This window comes from Saccopteryx bilineata, chromosome 4 (genome assembly GCF_036850765.1).
Source record: "Saccopteryx bilineata isolate mSacBil1 chromosome 4, mSacBil1_pri_phased_curated, whole genome shotgun sequence".
NCBI classification, from domain to species: Eukaryota; Metazoa; Chordata; class Mammalia; order Chiroptera; family Emballonuridae; genus Saccopteryx; species Saccopteryx bilineata.
The window spans coordinates 259461402-259483358 of record NC_089493.1 but is presented as its reverse complement, the minus strand read 5'-3'; the positions used below and the strand labels follow the sequence as shown (position 1 = coordinate 259483358).

Here is a 21957-nt window from a genome sequence, read left to right as displayed (position 1 = left end):
GAATCCACCTGAAAAGAGATGTGTAAGCATACCCGCTGTAGCTTCTATGCAGATAGGTTATATACAAATACCACCCTATTTTACAGAAGAGGCTGGAGCATCTGCAGATTTAGTATCCGTGGCGGTGGTCCTGGAGCCAACCCTCCAAAGCCACTGAGGGACGATGCATACATGATAAAGCACACATGCTTAGGTACACACGACCTAGGTCAAAATTACTTTCTTTTTTTTTTTTTTGTATTTTTCTTAAGTTGGAAACCGGGAGGCAGTCAGACAGACTCCCGCATGCACCCGACCGGGATCCACCCGGCACGCCCACCAGGGGGCGATGCTCTGCCCATCTGGGGCGTCGCTCTGTTGCAACCAGAGCCATTCTAGCGCCTGAGGCAGAGGCCATGGAGCCGTCCTCAGCGCCCGGGCCCACTTTGCTCCAATGGAGCCTTGGCTGCGGGAGGGGAAGAGAGAGACAGAGAGGAAGGAGAGGGGGAGGGATGGAGAAGCAGATGGGCACTTCTCCTGTGTGCCCTGGCCGGGAATCGAACCCAGGACTCCTGCACGCCAGGCCGACGCTCTACCACTGAGCCAACCGGCCAGGGCCCTAGGTCAAAATTAGAGTGATGTTTACATCAATCAAATAACTATCGACTTGCACCTGCAGCTACTAACATGGCACCCAACAACAAAAACAAAATTTATCTGCTCCTCCAATTCTTCTCATAGCAGAGCTCCTTTGTGTGGGTTTAGTAACCTACAGGCAGTCCCCGGGTTATGAATGAGATAGGTTCTGTAGGTATGAAAATGTTTATTTATATGGACAGAAAGGTAAAAATAAATACCATGTTAAGACAAACATCTGTTTAAGACACATTTAATAGGTAAATGTGCCTATTTCAACTTATATACAAATTCAACTTAAGAACAAACCTACAGCCTGACCAGGCAGTGGCGCAGTGGATAGAGCAACGGACTGGGATGCGGAAAGGCCCAGGTTTGAGACCCCCGAGGTCACCAGTTTGAGCGCGGGCTCATCTGGTTTGAGCAAAGCTCACTAGCTTGGACCCAAGATCGCTGGCTCGAGCAAGGGGTTACTCGGTCTGCTGAAGGCCCGCGGTCAAGGCACATATGGGAAAGCAATCAATGAACAACTAAGGCGTTGCAACAAAAAACTGATGATTGATGTTTCTCATCTCCCTCCATTCCTGTCTGTCTGTTCCTATCTATCCCTCTCTCTGATTCTCTCTGTCTCTGTAAAAAACAAACAAACAAAAAAAACCCAAAAAAAATTAAAAAAAGAACAAACCTACAGAACCTATCTCGTTCCTAACCTAGGGACTTCCTGTATTTGCTTTTAGCCTGTGTCTAAATACAATGAAATAGCACACTGGTATCAAAAAGCTCTTAACCATTGCTTCCTGAGGCTAACCTTTCACTGGGACAAGCTTTACTGCAGGAAAGATGGCCATACTCATGGCTTGTCCCTAAATCCTGCCAACTCCTTAAACATTGGCGAGGTTAAAAACAAAGAAAATCCTATAGAGATTATTCATTTTTACAGCCCAAATATTTATTTAACCGTGCCACGTAAAGAGTGGCAGGATTTTCCAATAAAGCCAACCAAAAGTTGACTAATGTGGCTTACAAAGTTGCTTGAGGCACTTCAGAATGTGCTCTTTCTGATGTGCTCCACTAACATATACGCCAGCACGTGCGTGCATGCACACACGTGCACACACATGCAGTGCAAAAGTCCCTTGTTTTGTTCCTAGCAATGGTTTAAAGAAGAGACCAACCACAGGCTTCTGTTTACTTTTAACTTTTGTGCATTTGAGATTTGATGTGGCCAAGAATTCTCTTTGAGAATCATAAATGAAGTAACAGCTGTGCTGAACGCAAATAATTCTTGTGACGTCTGAGCTGCTGTATAAGGCACCACATTCTTGTCAAACTCCACTTTCCCAGAAGTTTACAAATGAAACCCAGAATTCTAAGTGATATGTATCTGGTCCTTAGGGGAGGGAGGGGAAGGAAGGGGGTGGAAAGGTATTTTCAGGGGCAGACAAGGTACAGTATGGTGGGTGGGACCATGGTTTCCTGTTCTTAAAGTCTTCGAGAGATTTTTGAGCTAAAAGACCCCTGTGAGTCCTATGTCAGGGTAATCAATTCTGAAAACATTTCACATGTGACAGCCACATGTGAAGCACTTCCATAAAACTTCCACTGCTATACTTCCTTTCTACACAGATGTTCTTTCTGTCGAGTGAAAGATGTTGCCGTGAGAATCATTTTGTGATATTTTTACACACTAATCTGGGTTTAATCCATTTCTCTTACTGCATCTTTGCATCTAAGACAGGGGTAGTCAACCTTTTTATACCTACCGCCCACTTTTGTATCTCTGTTAGTGGTAAAATTTTCTAACCGCCCACTGGTTCCACAGTAATGGTGATTTATAAAGTAGGGAAGTAACTTTACTTTATAAAATTAATAAAGCAGAGTTACAGCAAGTTAAAGCATATAATAATAATTATTTACCAAGTACTTTATGTTGGATTTTCGCTAAGTTTGGCAGAATAAATCTTTATAAAACAACTTACTATAGTTAAATCTATCTTTTTATTTATACTTTGGTTGCTCCACTACTGCCCACCATGAAAGCTGGAATGCCCACTAGTGGGCAGTAGGGACCAGGTTGACTACCACTGATCTAAGAGAATATCACAGAATCCCTTTGTAAGGGAAACAAACTATTAACCTCAGCAAATTTAGTTTTTGTTAGTAACGATTAATAGAGAACAAAATTTAATATATACCCCACAACCATCTAACAATTTTAGCACTTGTGATTTAGACCAGTGTTTTTCAACTGTCTGCCAGAAATTTTGTCCCATGAAAGAGTTCACCCCCCCGATGCTGTATAAAGATTTTAGACCCGATGATCTTAGTTGATTTTAGACCCAATGATCTTATGCTGGTTGATTTCTGCCTTAACAGTCTCCAAAGTAATTCTCCTGTTTTCACCTATCCCCAAGTGTAAAAAGGTTGAAAACTACCGATTGAGAACATCACCCACCAATTATAAAAGTCTTCCATTTACTTAGTGGTTCCTATCCAGGATGACTCAGAGACAGGAAAGGCTTGGGGTGGGAATCTCTCTGCCAGTCTCCTTTCAAATAGTGGACATGTGCTTCCAGGGGCAACGGACCCTCACCTATGAGTGTTGTCCAGGTGGCAGGGGCATCGCTTGTCACATTTGATGCCATAGAGCCCTTCGGGGCACAGGCGCGCCTCACAGTGCTCACCAGAAAAGCCTGCTTCGCAAAGGCATGAGCCACTCACGTGGTAACACTTCCCTCCATTGACACACTGGCAGGTCTCTGCACAGCGGACTCCGTATGTACCAACGGGGCACTCGTCCTGGCACCTACCAAGCAGAAGACAGATTAGTTAGGACCTTGTGAAAACAGTCAATTCAGACAGACTTTGTTATGTATAAATCAAAACTATTTTTAAGACTTGATATTTATTTAGTGATTACCCCTTACAGGTACGAAAAGCATTTAGATGAATTGCTCTGACTACAGATAGTAGCAACAGCAATATGGCCTGATCAAAGAAATAACATAAACAAACCAAAACATAACATGGCACATGAAACATGTTTTATATGTAGTGTCCGCCAAAGATATATATATAACATTTTAGTTAAATATCAGGAAAGGGAGAAAAGAAATTGTCCAAATATTAGTCCAGTCCATACTAGGAAATTTAAAAAAAATGTGTTTCCTGGTTCCAAAGAGAAAACTTTGTAGCAAATTCAAAACTAAATTTTAATTGTTGGCTTTCACATTGACATTAATTTTTAAACTCAGCCATGAGATTAAAAAGTATATAACTAATAAAAAACTTTTTAGATCAGGGGAGGTCTGAGCTATCCTCAATTCCAACCTGGGGGCAGGAGCTGGTAGCTTGTAGCAAAGCATGGCGTTCTCTAAGACAAAATTTTTATTAAACAGGGTATTGTCTTTGGTTGGGAAGAAGGGCTTCCAAATGGCAAGAAGAAAAATATCAGACTTCAAAAATTCACATCACTGTCTTTTTAAAAATGACCTTAGAGCTCATCCCAGAGAAGGATGTGCTCTGGGTAAGCTGGATCAGGCGGGAAGTGGAGGCATTGGAGGAAATCCTGAGAGAGAAGTGAACATTTGTATTGCTCTCCAGAAAGCAGAACTCGTTCTTGGCCAGGCAAGCTTCTTTTCAACCAGGCGATGTGACTTGACGGAGCTTTCTACAGCAGAAGGAATGCTTTTTGTCAAGGGAGAGGGAGATGGGGCTTCATTTATTTAAGCCCTCGCCAAAAGTAGGGTAACACTGTGAGTCTACATAGCCACTTCCCATGTGGCTGGCTCTCAAGTCATGCCAGACCCACTGCACTGCCTGTTTCAGATCAACATAACGCAAGCAGCAAGTGCAAAACAAATTCGAGCATACTTAAAAAAAAGCAACAGCAAAGTGGCTAAAGAGCCAACATTTTCCACATGGCATTGCGTATTTTTAATGATAGGGCATGATTACTAACAATACCAGGACTGGGCAGGAATGCTATTTAAGTGTAGAGGATAAATCTTGAGACTCCTTTGATACTTTTCAGGTTAACTCTGGCTCTCTCATATAGGTAATGTGATAGAGACAAGGAAAAGAGCCTCTTGAAAATTGGGTTTCACAGACTCAAAACATCTTTAGGTGTCGCTTGTTAATAGCAAAGTTTTCAAACCAACTGCTCAACAAACTATTAGATAAGTGCTCGAGTTAATTGTGCTAACATTTAGCATTAAATAAGATGTGTACCTTAAAGTTATGCATTTTAGACCAGAGTATTTTTAAAAGGTACTCTATTTTTTAACTTGTAAGACGCTTTAATAAGCAATGTCACTCTGTTTAATCCTTAAAGATGTAAACTTCAGAGAAAGAAACCGGAGGCACACTAATTTGGCCTCCATCACAGCTCGGCTAAATGCTAGAGATACAACTTTGCAACTTACCTATCCAGCTGTTTTTGCAAATCAGTACCAAAAAGAAAAAAGGAAGGTAAAAGAATTTCTCCCTCTTGCATAAATTTGTAAACAAACCCAAATGCTACGTGTGGGACTGCATGATTTTAACTTCATAAAAAGCACAGCTCTTCAAGTGCGTGAAGCAGGTATAGTTCGGAAGCCTGGAAAAGCATCAGCTTCCAAATGACAGGGAACCAATGTGTATATGTTACCATATCCTGGCAGAGACTTTCATTTCTCTGGGAAAACAATATTCATAATATCTAGCTCTGGCCCATAGTTGTCATTCTAACCTATAATTAAATATACTACTGGTTTATGTTATAAATGGCATAAAGCCATTTGAATTTTACTTACTAAAGTAGTCAGGATGCAAAGCATGGTTCATCTTCCTGCTTCTTTTCTGTCAATGTTGCACTTGTAAGTGAATTCTGTTAAAAACAGGGCTGGCTATTTCTATCTACCAAACCAACATGGTAGGGTATCTTTCTAAAAATAGACACATTCTATGTCGAAAATAAACAGAATCACAAAGAAGCTTCTGCCTTTCTGATTGGCTGAATGAAAAGTCTTTGCCAAGCAGTCTTAGCTCCATTTTTTGGCCTGTTTATGGAAAAGAGGTATCTTTTCCCAGCAAATTTAATGCCCTATTGCTGCTTTTGTGGTACCCAAGTGAAACAAGAAAAGATATCTTAGGAATCAGGAAAAGAGGAAATACATTTTCTTAGGAGAGATGGCAGAGAGATGGATAAAGATAGAGCAATACATATTGACTACAGTAGAAATAATGGATAGAGTTTCTATATATTTTTTATTATTTTGAATAATGCCCTACAATTAGGAAAAATAGATAAGCAACAAATAGAGATAAACTAATAAAACACGACACCAATTCCCAACCCAATGAGAGTCACATGATTGTTTTAATACCCTTTCCATAATTACATTGCATCTCATTGTGGACATGTGTAAAAGGAAGTGAGTGAGCATATGCAGGGGTCCCCAAACTTTTTACACAGGGGGCCAGTTCACTGTCCCACAGACTGTTGGAGGGCCGCCACATACAGTGCTCCTCTAACTGACCACCAATGAAAGAGGTGCCCCTTCCGGAAGTGTAGGGGGGGGACAGATAAATGGCCTCAGGGGGCCGCATGCGGCCCGCAGGCCGTAGTTTGGGGACGCCTGATATAAGGGGTGGTAGTTTCCTCTGTCTCCCTTGTCCTTTTAAGCATCCCCTCCCTACAGTGACTGGAATAATTGGGCCAAACAACGATATAGTGGGAAGAACCACATTCCTCTTTAAACCTGGATCAGTGAATCAGGTCCCTCTTTTCAAATTTCTGGAACTGTGGCTTGGGAGAAAACATAAAAAGCCAACTCTTTCACAGTCCTGGATACAGGAAAGAGTTTTTCCACTGAAGACCAATGTAGCATCTCCCTAATTTCTGTCTGTAATTTCTGACATTACCTCCTTTCACCCATGTTCTTCTTTGCTTTGAGCGTAATTTGGACATAGGCGTGACAGGACTGTTGTAGGTTTCACCTTAACATGGTCCACAACTGACCCACGAATCTGTCCATCCAGTGAACATTTACAGAGCACCGATTACGTGCACAGACCCCAGCTAGGCCATCGAAGGCCTGAGCAATTCCATGACAACCCGTTAGCATTGAAAACACTTCTTGCCCTGGCCGGTTGGCTCAGCGGTAGAGCGTCGGCCTAGCATGCGGAGGACCCGGGTTCGATTCCCGGCCAGGGCACTCAGGAGAAGCGCCCATTTGCTTCTCCACCCCTCCGCCGCGCTTTCCTCTCTGTCTCTCTCTTCCCCTCCCGCAGCCAAGGCTCCATTGGAGCAAAGATGACCCGGGCGCTGGGGATGGCTCTGTGGCCTCTGCCCCAGGCGCTACAGTGGCTCTGGTCGCAACATGGCGACGCCCAGGATGGGCAGAGCATCGCCCCCTGGTGGGCAGAGCATCGCCCCCTGGTGGGCAGAGCGTCGCCCCTGGTGGGCGTGCCGGGTGGATCCCGGTCGGGCGCATGCGGGAGTCTGTCTGACTGTCTCTCCCCGTTTCCAGCTTCAGAAAAATGAAAAAAAAAAAAAAAAAAAAAAAAAAAAAAAAAAAAAAAAAAAGAAAACACTTCTTTAACCCCTTCAGAAGAATTTTTGGGAGGATTTGGAAATCATCCCCTTCCTTACTCTTGCTTGGCTATGAGAGTTTACATTTCCCTTATAATATCCTCTCAACCTTTCCACAACCCCCAAAACCTATCATTAAGGCATCCCATGAGCTGTTCTGCCTGCCTACAAGGTGCCTGTTTTGTTTTTTTGTTTGTTTTGTCTTTTCTGTTTGCCCTCCAGCTGGGAAAGCTGTTCCCACATCCTGTGGATGCTTGCTGGCAATGCACGTGGCGCTGCCCACCCCGCCAGGCAGCAGCCCTCTGGCCTGACCTCAGTCATCAAGTTGCACGGACTTTTCGACACAGGGGAAATAGCAAATTCAGACCCTGGGCCCTTTTCCCACAAACTGCCTCATAGACATGCATTTTTGTCCCTCTCACAGTGACAAATGTGTTTGTCCTCATTGTGTGTCTGTGTGAGTGAATTCTAGAACCCAGATGGGGATAGCATCATGGAAAACAGAGATCATGCCATTAGTTCATCAGAAAAATAGCACAAGAAATACCCAAGAAGCAAGTTCTGTCTTCATTTTCCTTTTCTTTCTCTAGCTCTTCACTTTCCTTGCCTCAAATCTAAAATTCACCTGAAAATGAGCTGTTATTCCCTTTTCTTATATTTCAAATGAGATGAATATAGGCTTGCCTTATATGTCTGTTGTTTCTGTTTTGCCTCAAATTTGAGACTGAAATCTTTAGAGGGCAAAAATATTACACAAAACCATAATTTAAGATTCTGCTTGGTCCTGTGTCCCTCATCTCCTGGCCCCTCTCTTTCTATAATAAGATGCTGCTGACGCATGGATCCAGAATTCATCTAACAGCCTCCTCTCTCCAGAACACGACCAGAAGCCAGAAGGGAGGGCCACAAAACTCTGAGTAACTTAACTACATATTATAAAAACCATGCGCTAGAGGTGTCAATAATTCATAACATCAACAATTAAAGAAAAAATGCATAGTTATATTAATAAAAGATGAAGAAGTCTTTGATGAAATTAAACATATACTACTAACAAAAGCTTCTAATAAAAAATAGGGATAAAAAAGAAACTCTTGAGCATGAAAGATAGCTTACTAAGAACCAATAACAAACATGAAATTATATTGAAGCCATTTCTAATAAAATTAGGAACAAGACAGGAATTTCCACTTTTACCTGTTTTTGTCACCATCGCTTTCAAGGTTTTAACTAATTCAATATTTCAAGAAAATAAAGTAGTCATTATATATGTTGAAAAAAAGAGACTAAGATCTTTATTTGTAGACAATGAAGTAACTTTAGCATTTGCTCAAAGTAACAGAGTGGCTAAGTAAAAAAGAAAATAAAGAGTGTGGCAAAAGTAAGTTTATAGTTGTTCATATGGAAAATAATACAATAATTAATAAATACTAATACAAGAATTAACTGTGTTTTGTGTGCTCACAACCATGAAACTACTTTTGCCCCACCCTATATTCAAAAGCAAGTTTTCCTTTATCCAAAAATACCCAATTAGAAACGGAATTTTTTAAAAATTACAAAGTGCTTAAAAATAAATTTAACAAGGAAGTACAGAGTCTAACTGGGGATGGGGGAAAGGAAACCTTATAGCATCTAACTAAAAGTCATAAAAATTAGACCAGGATTTTGAAAAGAATAAAAATCAAAGAAGAAGATTGAAGAAATTCTTAGTTGACAGATATCACCAAAAATTAATGGTCATCACTAATATTTATACAGTGTTAGACATTGCTCAAGTTGAAATCATTAGGATTTACACAGTTCATAGAAATCATTCCACTATAATAATAGCTAATATTAATAAGTTTCAGCACTGTTCTAAATGCTTCAATGTACTTGTTTAATCTTTATAATAATCCCAGAGGAGAGTACAATTATTATTTGAACATTTTAGATGAGGGCATAGTTTTCAAAATCTTTGTTTTTTAGCCATTATACTCTTCTGTCTCTCAAGTCTCTTTTCTCTACACACACACCCAATGAGCTTGACTACCTTGTCTTCCAGGGTAGAAGAGATTAAAGAGCAAATGAGAAGACATTGGTGAGCAAAGCTCCCTGAGTTAACAGTTTACTGCCTAATACAAAAACTGAGTAGCAGTGAATGTAAGAACCACACGATCACATTCATATGCTCTTATTTCACGTGGGTCCGGAGAGCCCCGTATGTCCCATCGAATCTTTAGCACTAGAACACAATAAAATGGCTGATGTTTTTAATAGAATTCGGAATCATAAGAAGCTAACATCATATCCAACATATTTTTTAAAGATACCTAAGTATACATTCCACTTAAAAATAAATCTATCCAAATGTATATATATGTATATAAGATAAAAAGTTGGGCGCTTGAACTGGCTGTCCCAAACACTCAAGGGTTTTGAATGACATATTCATCATAGGTTTTGAATGGCTGATGTTATTTATTGTTATTTTTAACGCTGTCTCTGTATCTTCAATTCACCATCGTTGTCTAGGATTCCATCCCTATGCACTGAGTTAGTTTGGAAAGAATCTGTCAGCCACTGAAACCTCCTGATAGGTACTCCGGAAGAGTACAGAGCAGTCACAGGCACATGGCAGTGGAGGTGTTTGCTGGACCTTCCAAACTTTCTCCTTTCATGCCATTTTATAAACAAAAATATAAGACTGTCCCTTACCGTTCCCCTGTGTGTCCTGGACTGCAATGACATTGGCCTGTGGCGGCATCACAGGACCCTCCATTATGGCACTGACATTCTTGTGAACAGTTCTTTCCAAAGCGACCCTCGGGGCAAGGCTGCCCACACACTGTGCCCTGCATTCAAACAGACCTGGAAAATTAGATGGGCCTCCAGCCAGGGAAGGGCCAAAGGAGGAGGAAGAGAAGAGAGAAAACAAAAAGGGAAGGAGGAATACGGGAGCAGATTGCAACAAAATTAGATGAGGGGGGTTTAGAACACAGAGACTCTGTTCATCATCTTAAAAAAAAATACTAGAAATTTTAAATGGACTTATTTACTTGGTAAGCCTAAATCTCAAATACATTCAAAAGTGGCAAAATAGTAATCTTAAGAAATAACCATCATATTAAAAAAAGAAGGTCATAGCAAATTACTATGGTAACTTAAGGAATTTATAAATTCTTTTTTTTTTTTGGACAGAGACAGAGAGAGAGTCAGAGAGAGGGATAAACAGAAAGGAAGGGAGAGAGATGAAAAGCATCAATTCTTCGTTGCGACACCTTAGTTGTTCATTGATTGCTTTCTCATATGTGCCTTGACCATGAGGCTATAGCAGACCGAGTGACTCCTTGCTCAAGCCAGCGACCTCGGGTCCAAGCTGGTGACCTTTGCTCAAACCAGATGATCCCACGCTCAAGCTGGCAACCTCGGGGTCTCGAAACTGGGTCCTCCACGTCCCAGTCCAACACTCTATTCATTGCACCACCGCCTGGTCAGGCAGGAATTTATAAATTCTTTAAGTGTTCTTCCTTGTGTCTTACATGTACAATAAGTCAGCAATACTTATTGAGCATCCCTTAAATCAACAGCAACATCTGGTGCAAACGGCATATCCAAATGCTTTACCATATGTTCTGGAGGAAATACACATTACCATCGGCTTTGTTTTTTGTAATGTGGCATAACCTAAGATTGAAATTTTGTGTCCCTGAATTAACAATAACATTGGCTAAGAAATACTCCTAAAGAAATAAACCTAGACATTGTATTTCAAAAGAAAAACACTTCCTACTTTCAGCAGGTTCAACAAACATTGCTGGGCCAAGATCAATAGGATAGCTTACTTCCTGATGTCTCCTCACCCTAGGGCTGTCCATCTTGTCATTTTTATTCCAATCCTATGTGGAACAGAATAAGATACTGCACTGGGAAATCTAGGAAATACTCTACTGTTTTCTACTTCACTTTGCTACGTTACTTGGTCTTGTAGCTTATCTAGTTATCGGGGTTGTTGTCAGAGCATACAACATATTGCAAATAACATGAATTTTAAAAAATGTTTTTAACTGTTGGAAGCTGCTGCTTTGTTCTCCTTCTCTCTAAATCAAGGCAGACTGTGGGCACTCTGAAATTGGAGGCTAGTGAGCCCCAGCACTCTGAAATTGGAGAGGCTAGTGCGCACCAGATGGTTTTGTAAATGTTTATTCTGGAGAGCATAAGAAAATACATTTCCTCTAACTCCTGGCTACCCACAAAGGCAGTTGGTGTGCTAATTAAGTCTCCTCTGGTGGTTTCTATCTAACTACAAACAGGGGAAGTTCTTCCACAGACTTTTGGAACCAAAAAAGCCTTTGAGAGATGGTTCAAATCAACGCCTAACTGAGAATCATTTACGTGCCAGGAGTAGCGCTTAAACTCTGAGAATCAAAGATAAGGTCATAACCCTTATTAACTGACAATGCGAGGAGGGGGACAGATGTAAAAATAGCTCTAATTCCTCCATGAACACAATATACAAACATGACTAAAGGAATAATATACTAAGGATCAATCAGTGGGAAGCAGGGGTTCTGGTGAAAAATTCTACCCTCTCAGGGACTTCCTGTAACTACTCAGTTTGTAATGGGCCCACATAAGCTTCGGAGATGCTGTTGAAATATTGTTTATGAATAAAGATTAATGTGAGCAAAGAGCTTTAAGTAGGATGTTATTTCCACTAGTTGAAATACATATGTGTAATAGGAAGGTATATTCATCTTTGAAAAGCAACTAGGATGACAGCACAAATAAAACATTTAAAAGAGAAGTTTAAGATGGAAGCTCACCTACACACAGAGAAAAATGACCTGAAACATGCAGTAAGAAACATCTACCAAGATAGGGGGCCAAGAGCATAGGCAAGGCTCCAAAGGGCTGGTGGAGACAGCCACCTGCCCACCTGGACTCACAGTCCACGCCTGTGGTTACCACACCATGAGCACTCCAATCAAGAAGAAGAAACCTTTGATCTCAAGATGAGGCAACTCTACATTCAATGTCTACACAAAAGTCCTAGGGGTATACTAAAAGCCTACAGCTCCTCATTCAAAGAACACATAGTTCTCTCCAGCAAAATCCTTCCCCTACCAAGGACAAAGCAATAACCAGTGTTGACAAAATTCTGAACATAAGAAATAAAAGAAGAGAAAGAAGAGTAAGAGTCAAAGATAATTCAGTATTTCTAGCCTGGGTTGCTAAGAGAGAAATGTTGGTTTTAATGAAGACTTTCTTTTTTAAGAAAAGGTAGAAGAGGAGTAGCCTTTAAAAAGGTTTGGGTATAGAGTTTGGTTTTACTAACATTGACTTTAATGGGCCTCCTTGAACCACCTCAGTGCTCCTTCTCTGATCTCTTGTTCATCTTATCATTGGCACTCAATAGAAAGCCCCCTCGCTCTGACTTTACTGCTTCATGGAATTTCTCCAGAGTCTCTTCCCACAACTGTCACCGGAAACTGGACTCCAGTTGTCCTTTGCTCCTTGCCTACAACAAGGGCAATACAAGACCAACTCTTCTCCATGTCTGGCTCCTAGGGGCTCCAGCGTGGGCATCACCCAGACAGACAGTGGCTTCATACATAGATAATCTAAGCTGGGTGTTTAACAGGATCGTGGTAGATACATGTCTGGGCAAGTTAAGATTTGGAAAAATCAGCATACAATTGTTAAAGCCATGGGTCTGGATGAGATTTCTTCAGAAGATGTATAGCAAAAACAGAGAAGAAGGACAAGACTGAAACCTATAGAATACTGTAATAAAATGATTTGTAGGAGGAAGGGGGTTAGGAAAGGTCTTTAGTGAGCATAGAAAAGAGGGTTATCAGAGAAGTGGTGGGAAAAGAGATTAAGAAAGGGAAGTGGATGAGTGACAGTGTCAAAAGCTTTGGAGAAGTGAAGCTAATGAGAAAGGAAGAGTGGAATGAGAATGGATTTGGCAATTAAGAAGTCACTTAACCACGCAAGAGCAGCTCCCCACCACTCATGGAGATAGCAACTAATCATGGACATTGCTCTTTTATTGCTTGTTAATGAAGGAAACAGACATTGGTCATTCGTTTTTCTGCCTTCAAGCAGACTCCTGCACAAACCAACTCAGAGAAATAAGAACCAATACTATTTCTTCATTTCAGAGAAATCTAGTTAGCAAACCAGCTTTGACATTGTGCATTCCACATAACATTAAGTTTGTGTGATGCTGCATAAAGAAAGAGTTCATGGTCAAAGTCTGGGAAGTGTGAGGAGTTATAGCTTCCTCTCAAATTATGATACTCAAGTCCCTGAGTTTCCACAATACTTGGGGAACTTGGTTTACCTGAAGTGTCTCCAAATTTATATGACCAGATAATATTTTCATATAACACTATTCTGTTGAGAATAACATTCTCAAAGAACAAGAGTGACCCACAGAACATAATTATGAAAATGATTACGTATTTAACTCTGCCCAGTGTTTAACAGCTCTGGCTGCCATGTGTAAGACGAGATATTCCCTTTTATGTCTGAGGGAAATGCAGGACTGATGGCCCACTATCTTTTCCATGAGCATCCGTAGTGTACTTGGAGTTCAGGATTGAATCACCTTCTTCCCTTCTCTTGACTAAAGCATCCAGGCTTTGAAAGGGCTGGGCTGTTCCAGTTTTGGAACCTTGAACTTGACTTTGTGCTCAAGTCCTCCACAGGTGCTTTTACTGAGCAACCGGAAACTGGTCACTGTGGGAGGGAGGAGGGGAGCTTACCAGCCAGCCAGGAGGGCAAGAGCACTCCCCCGTGACGTGATGACACACTCCTCCATTTTGGCAGGGGCATCTCTGCTCACACTGTGGACCATGCTTGCCAGGGGGACAAAGATCCTCACAGCTGAGAGATTAACGGGTGACAAAGGACACCATTATTTTTATCCAACTATACAACCCTTAGGTTCACAGACACAGCAGCACCCAGGGCCCTAAAATAGACAAGCTCTCTCTGTTCAATATTGTTCATCTCATTAACCTCAAGAGCATCAATCACATTGGCTGGAAGGGTCTTTGAGGGGTCATCTAGTCCTTCCTCTGTTTGGGGGTACTGTCTATGGAAGTAATTTCAATCTGAGGAGAATCCATCTTATCTGAGAGCACCCAGGATGACCCTAGCTGGGAAAACAGTCCTTGGTGACAGGAACTTTCCACGTAACTTTCATAACGTCCCTGCACGACATCTGAAGTCTGCTTTTGCTTGTGTGTTTGCTCGAACCTCAAAGGAGACTGACACTTTTGCACATTCCCACGTTGTGCCCGTATTTATCATAATCAATTTTCAGCATTCTCTTCTTCAGATTGACCAGTTTCCACACCTTCACCCCCTCCCATACTGTGTGAATGAACCTTCTTCCCTAAGCCTTTGTGTTTTTCGCTCTCCTGTGAGATTGCTCCAATTTTCCCCAAGCCCTATTCATTTGAGGCCTTGATAGAAACCCATAGAAGCACGATTAACAATTAAATATTTTGGGATGATCATTCATCCTCCTGAAAATCAGGGCTTTCCAGGCTAATGTACTTTATTCTGTAGTTCTACTTTATTGCCCTAACGCTGTCAGCAGGAAGTACTTACCTAATCAGCCCCATTTTCCAGCCATATTTCAGTTCTGTGATTTACACGTGTAATTTTCTCAGTAAAAGAACAAGATTTTTTTCTCTCTCCTACTTTTTTGGCAACTGCTGCCTCTTAGTGTTTGCTAATACAGATGCTCCTGAACTTATAATGGGGTTACATCAAGTTGAAAACATAACTTCAAAATGCATGTAATACACCTAACCTGCTGAATATCATAGCTTACGTAGCCTACCTTAAACACGCTCAGAACACTTCCATTAGCCTCCAGGTGGGCGAAATCATCTAACACAATGAATGTAGAGTATCAGCTATTTTCCCGCATGATCAGGGAGCCATGGCTCACCACCACCACCCAGAAGCACCAGAGAGCATCGTAGCATGTATCAGTAGTCTGAGAAATTAAAATTCAAAGTATGGTTTCTACTGAATGGGTATCGCTTCACCCACCATAAAGTTGGAAAATCGTTAAGTTGAACCACTGTTAAGTTGAGAAATTGGGGCCCATCTGTACAAGCAAACCAAAGAAATGTCCTTTCCATGAAAGAAAAAAACAAAAACAACAAAAAATGCAAGTAGTGGCTTCATTGTTCTCCAGAAGGCATTAACTATCTGTGTGCACACAGCCTACACAGATGTGATAAATATACCTTCACATTCACAAAGCAATGCATTTCCTACGGGGATTAAAGAACTCAGTTAACCTTTTAGCATGGACTGTTTCCAATACATTCTCCCTCTCCTCTTTTCTAAGGCACTGAACCCATCCAGTTTTATCCAGCTAATTAACTTGCCACACAGAACAGAACAACACGGACCATTAACACCAGCAGTGTAAAAGAAATGTGATTGTGGGGAAATCAAAGTGGAACTTCAAATCTGCCCCAACAATGCCCAAATACTGCCATCCAGCACTACATCCTGGCCATCTCTATTTTTGTCCTGACAAAAGCAAAGCATGGGAGCTGACCCTTGGATCCGCTGGGCTCCAATGTTCAAGGGTCAAATAGCAGGAGCATCTCTGCATCTGTGGGTGAACTCCTGCCCTCTCAGTAACTCGTCAGGCAGCAATAGGAACAGAAGCACAGGAGTAAGATGGCAGCAGGGGGGGTGAGCCCCGCCATGCCGCTCGGCAGTACGTCACTTACAAGGCTCCAGTGTATCCGGGTGGGCAGCGGCATTCCCCTGTGATGTGATCGCAGGTGGCTCCATTCTGGCACTGGCATCTCTGGTGACAATCGTTCCCGTAGGTGCCCTGCTCACAGCGGTCCTCGCAGCGCCAGCCCCGGAAGCCTGCCGCACAGTGGCAAGCCCCCGTGATGGGGTTGCACAGAGCCCTGTTCTTGCACTGGCACCGGCTGCTGCAGTGAGGCCCCCAGTGATCGCCATCGCAGGCTGAGGTTAGGGAAAGAAACATGGAGGGCATCAGAGGATGGGATGGGTAGCGGCCAGCTCTTCAGAGTCAGCTTTCTTCTCCCTCAAAGAAAATGGCTAATGACTCTTTCATCGCCATTCCTTAGCTGGGCCAACCTGGGGCAGTGTTTCAAACACTAGGCTCAGCACAAGTGAGCCACTTCCCATCATGCCATTGCGTAAGCATAGCTACATTTTTCAGCTCCGTGCCTCTGGCCAGCCTGCTCCTGCCCCTAGAGTGCTGAGTTTGATGTGGCCAGAGTGACTGGCTAAGCTTGTGGGGGCAGATGAGGCTGGCTAGGCAGATGGGAAGGGTCAGCTCGTACAGGGGCTTTTATGTTCACTAAGAAGTTTGGATGGCGACTTCATCTTTTGGACAAGAAATTGGTAGTAAACAATTTTAAGCAACGAGCAACACTGCAGATTTGTCTTGTAGTAAGGTCAGCTGGCTGTAGGGCGAGGAAACGCCAGGAGGGAGCTGACATGGAGAGGCAGAAAGACCAGGCAAGGAGAATGGCAATAGCTCAGGAACCCAAGGAGGAGGCCTGACCTTGGGCAGTGGTCACGAAGACCAAGAGGGGACCCACAGGCAGAGCTGCTGGGGAGTGGACTGACCCTGCCATGGCTCTGGGCTGAGCTCTCTCAGAACAGCTTTCTAGGTATCAATCAAAATATGTGTGACTGGGATGTACGCAGAAAAGGCAGGAATAAAATTGACTGAAATGTTTTAAATTCATTGACATTTTAAAAATAAGACAACTTGCCCTGGCCGGTTGGCTCAGTGGTAGAGCGTCGGCCTAGCGTGCGGAGGAGGCGGGTTTGATTCCCAGCCAGGGCACACAGGAGAAGCGCCCATTTGCTTCTCCACCCCTCCGCCACGCTTTCCTCTCTGTCTCTCTCTTCCCCTCCCGCAGCGAAGGCTCCATTGGAGCAAAGATGGCCCGGGCGCTGGGGATGGCTCCTTGGCCTCTTCCCCAGGTGCTAGAGTGGCTCTGGTCGCAACATGGCGACGCCCAGGATGGGCAGAGCATCGCCCCTGGTAGGCAGAGAGTCGCCCCATGGTGGGCGTGCCGGGTGGATCCCGGTTGGGCGCATGCGGGAGTCTGTCTGACTGTCTCTCCCTGTTTCCAGCTTCAGAAAAATGAAAAAAATAAAATAAATAAAATAAAATAAAAATAAGACAACTCTGAAACAGAAAATGGACAGCAAATAAATAATAGGCACATGAAGCCAGGTAAGACAAAGGCAGAAAGCAGCTTTTGAAAGAGATTTTTAAAGTACAGTTCCCCCCAAAAAGAAAGGATTGTTATAATTCAAGTTGATGAGTAGGAAAAGGGGAGCAGGGAAGGGAAAACAACCTCGATCCCAAACAGTCTAAAAATTAAAAAAGGCAATGATAAGCAAAACCTACTCTTAATATGTATTGGCTAGTCAGCCGTGCATTTATTTATTAATCAGATGCTATAAAAACCACTAGGGAAGATGCACCCTGCCTAGAGCTCTTAGGACAAATTGCTTTTATGATAAAACAAAAGTTTCATTTCTTAAGAACTGTGTAACTTCACAGACCTGGAATAAACTATTTTAAAAAAAGAAAACAGCATTAGACATACAGGATTTATCTTCCAATATGAAAGCCTACCTTTCATTTCATAATATCGAAAGGTTTAAATGAATAATTCTGTTTTTAATCAGTATGGCTGTGGTCTCATTAGTACTTTAATAAACATACTTTAGCACAATTAAAGACAATGAGAGAATTATTGAACCTAAAGCAGATCAAGAAAGCAATTACCTAAGAACTCACAGTCTTCTTTTATAAAATAAGATTAGCTGGTGGTTCCAAGATGAGATTTAAGCCCAATTGTTATTCATGTGACTTGTTTCTTTGATTGCCTATGGATATAGATAAAGAGTCTCTTTTCCTTTTTTTAGTTGTAACTCTTTTAGTCTAGGATATATACTTTAAAAAAAATTACCTAGTATGTCTTTTTTACATCCTATCGGCTATCTCGGTTAAAGAAGACTCTACTCTTTTTTTAAGCTCCACCAACGTAAATTCCATAGTCCTTCATGACTTGTTCCCTGGTTCATCGGCCCAAAGGGTAAGAAAAAAATCTTCATTCTGCATAAACCAAAACCGTTATCCTATAATTTGATCCTTTTTTCTCCTGTCCTCTTTACAGTATAGTCGGTTCATCACTGTTCTCTATATTATAAATGATCTCATTACTGGAATGCAAATGCCTCCTTGACCCTGCTCTTTGCTAGACTAAAGACTACAGCCCCAATATTTTTACTCACTTTTTAAAAGTTTACTCCATTTCACTCAATTTTTTTTTTTTTTTTTTGCTAAACCTTCTCCAAAGTTTTCATAGCCCTCTCAACTTCCAGGAGCTTCCGACATTAAATACCCATTTTTTTCCTTATGTAAAATGAAGGATTGATTCACACATGCACACTCACTCAACTTAGCTAAAAAAAATTACCTGGATAAGGGCATCAAGATCAAGTTGAAAAGCCTTAAAAAAAATCGTGATGAGTTAGAGTTCTTTTTCCCCAGGGTGACACGGTGAGAGGGGCCAGAGCCCATACGTTTTACAGAGCATGTTTGGTGACAACAGGCCAGTGGTAGGAAGAGGGACAGAAGGGACAGAGCTGGTCTCCTCCCTTCCGACCCGTTTCCACAACCCACTCAATGACGTCTCTCCCGGCTGAGCAGTCAGGGAGAGACCAGCTCTATTTTCACAAGATTTCATGAAAACACAAAAATGAAAACCCTAAATATATCTAATGATGGAAGCAAGTTTACAGCAGAAATTGATAACTATCAGCATCAAAGAAGGGGTTTCAGGCTTTTAAAGAAATATTATCACGCCGACACGGTTAATTTCCTGGCTCTGTCTAAGCACTGTGGTATGCTTTGAAGTGACAGCTTCTCCCCTTGGGGCTGTATTTCTCTAAAAGGCCACTGACACATGGGCCTCACAATGTATTCACTGGGCACCGGTGCCCGCTATGCCGGGGGAAAAGCCACACAGGGGTGTCCAGACAAATAGGCCGGAAGTGGAATTGAGTGGACACAGAGCGTGGCTTGAAGTTAGGCATCGCTAGGACTTCCTTTCCTTTCTTCATTTGTCCTATTTAACCACTTCAGCACACCCACTTTTAAATGTATCCCAGTGAATGACACAAAAGCCAGCTTTCTCTCCTCATTACTACAAATATAAGGGTATGTTGGCTGTCTTGACAAGAGGCAGAATTTTTCCTTATGTTTAGTACCAAGCTTCACCAATTATTCTGAATGGAAATACTGTGTTTGGAAAGTCAGTTTTGAGAGAATCTGATCTCATATCAGCTGGCATCTTTTACCTTACACCTCACTCTCATCTCAAATGGGGAGTGTTTCACTCCTCAAGATAAAGAGACCAGATTGGTTACTCCCACTAACCCCCCCCCCCCAAAAAATGTAGTTAACATTGAAATAGCTTGAATGTCCTAATAGGAAAAGGTAAATGAACAAAATTTTGTTTCAGATCGAACTGAAAAAAACCCAAATGCACATAAGGGAGTGATGGTTCATTTTTAGCTCTTAGTGTGCTAACAGCCAGAAATGGGCTGTCAGACACAATGTGCCCAGCTTCCGGCAGACGCTTCAGGAGACAGCTTAATGAGGGCCTCGGACAGCACAGACAGACTGCTCTATTAAGCTCTCCTAATAAATTGGAAATAAAAGGAATTTCACACTACTGTGGAACACCAGAAGTGTACAGTCCATGCTACGACCCTTAGCGATGCTAGTAGAGCACTGAGCCCTCTCACGCTGGAGCCCTCGTGACTGCAACTTCCAATGACACGGTAAACACAGGTTGTACTCAAGGGCTGGGTGTTGAAATTCACTCAACTGATAACTCTTAATACCTGCTGCGTGCCAGCCATGTGCTGGGCAAACCAATGTGTTTCAAGTGTGAAACACGTGAGTTAGGTTTGCTCACTTGTATTTTGCATTGAATTGGGGCAGCACATGTGTGTATAGTCCTGTGATGGAGAACCTTTTTATAAAAACCGCCCACTTTTGCAGTGCTGGTCAACCTGGTCCCTCCCGCCCACAAGTGGGCATTCCAGCTTTCATGGTGGGCCAATCCTGGCGCTGATTGATTGCTCTGCTATAGCCCACCATGAAAGCTGGAACGCCCACTAGTGGGTGGGAGGGACCAGGTTGACCAGCACTGCAAAAGTGGGCGGTTTTTATAAAAAGGTTCGCCATTACCGGCATAATCCATGGGAGGCTGCAGGTGCTTGCCTGCAGGGCAGCAGACTGCAAACTGTGGATTGCCTTCCTGCTTGGGAGGAGCAACTGTTTGTTGGAGAAGGGGTTTTTCCCCAGCTGGTTTTGACTAGAGAGTGCAGAGAGAGAGAGAGAGAAGGAATCTGGAGGGTGACTCTGGAGAAGAAGCCTGGATTGTAGAACTGGAGACCAAGTCGGGCTTGGGAGCCCTGATTTCTGCCTGGCCTGTTTGGCTGGGGACTGCTGAGACTGGTGGGGGGCTGAGATGGGAGAAAGGGAAGCGGGCTTCCCTGCCTGTATGCTCGTCCGCTGGTACGAGACTTTAATAAACAGAATGGTCCACCATTTTCTGGCTCCACTGATCCTTTACCATCTTCCCAAATGCAGTGGGAACCTGCATGGCCACGGTGGTGGCCCTTGGCCTTACACCATGGTGCTAGGCCTAGACTTGAAAGGAGAACAAAGGAGTGCATGTTTCTAGAACCTTACAATTTAGTGGCAGTAGCATCAAATTACTAGGCCATGAAACAGCCTGGGATAAGCAGTAAGGTAAGGATATGGACAGGGCACAACGGAAAACACAGAAATGACACTTAGCCAGCATTGGTGAGTCAGGAAAGGCTTCCCAGCTAGAACGATGTCTAAGCTTGGACTTACAAGCAGAGTGCGCCATATTTAGGTAAAGGGGAGAGGATTTGTACATACAATACAAAGAGGGGGACTGGCAGGAGAGGAAGGTTGCAGGAGGTATTACATTCAGAGAGGATGATGCATGCAACCACCAAGAGGCTTTTTTTTTTATAAATTTTTTTTTTTTTAGTTTTATTTTATCTATTCATTTTAGAGAGGAGAGAGGAAGGAAGAGAGAGAGACAGAGAGGGAGAGAGAGAAGGTGGGGAGGAGCTGGAAGCATCAACTCCCATATGTGCCTTGACCAGGCAAGCCCAGGGTTTTGAACCGGCGACCTCAGCATTTCCAGGTCGATGCTTTATCCACTGCGCCACCACAGGTCAGGCCCAAGAGGCTTTTAAATAGCAAACGTCTGTGAATGCCTTCTGAGCCTCTACACTGTTGTATCATGGCCATTATCATCTTTCTCAGCTATGTGCACAACAAGAAGTAGAGAAAATAAGTAGAGATGGAGAGATATTAGACACGCCCTCTCACTCCTCCTGTCTCCCTAGTCTTCAAAGCTCAGTTTGGAGACCTCTGCCATTCAGGTACACTTCTCAGACCCAATCTGAGATACTCTCTGAAAACAGCATTAAATATATTCTATGATACCCACTAATATCACTTCCTGTTTTTCAGATAAGACTAAATGTTATAGGTGTTCAGACACACTGATATCCTTTCCTGATCTCAGCACTTGTCAACAGCAGGCTTCATACTGTCATGTCACGGCAGTCACCTGGTTGACAATATGGTTGGAAGCATTCTGACTCCAGGGATAGCAAAC

At 42.7% G+C, this 21957-nt stretch overlaps 1 protein-coding gene across 3 annotated transcripts in view; it reads right to left on the bottom strand.

Moving 5' to 3' along the window:
* Nucleotides 1-21957, bottom strand: part of MEGF10 (multiple EGF like domains 10) — a 195641-nt gene that overhangs the window by 52143 nt on the left and 121541 nt on the right. For all 3 annotated transcript variants that reach the window (XM_066274255.1, XM_066274256.1, XM_066274257.1), the window contains exons 6-9: nt 15946-16192; nt 13945-14065; nt 9890-10026; nt 3209-3421 (exon numbers count right to left, since the gene is read on the bottom strand). In XM_066274255.1, coding sequence (XP_066130352.1) covers nt 3209-3421; nt 9890-10026; nt 13945-14065; nt 15946-16192 — 718 coding nt within the window. The remainder of the gene's footprint in view (nt 1-3208; nt 3422-9889; nt 10027-13944; nt 14066-15945; nt 16193-21957) is intronic.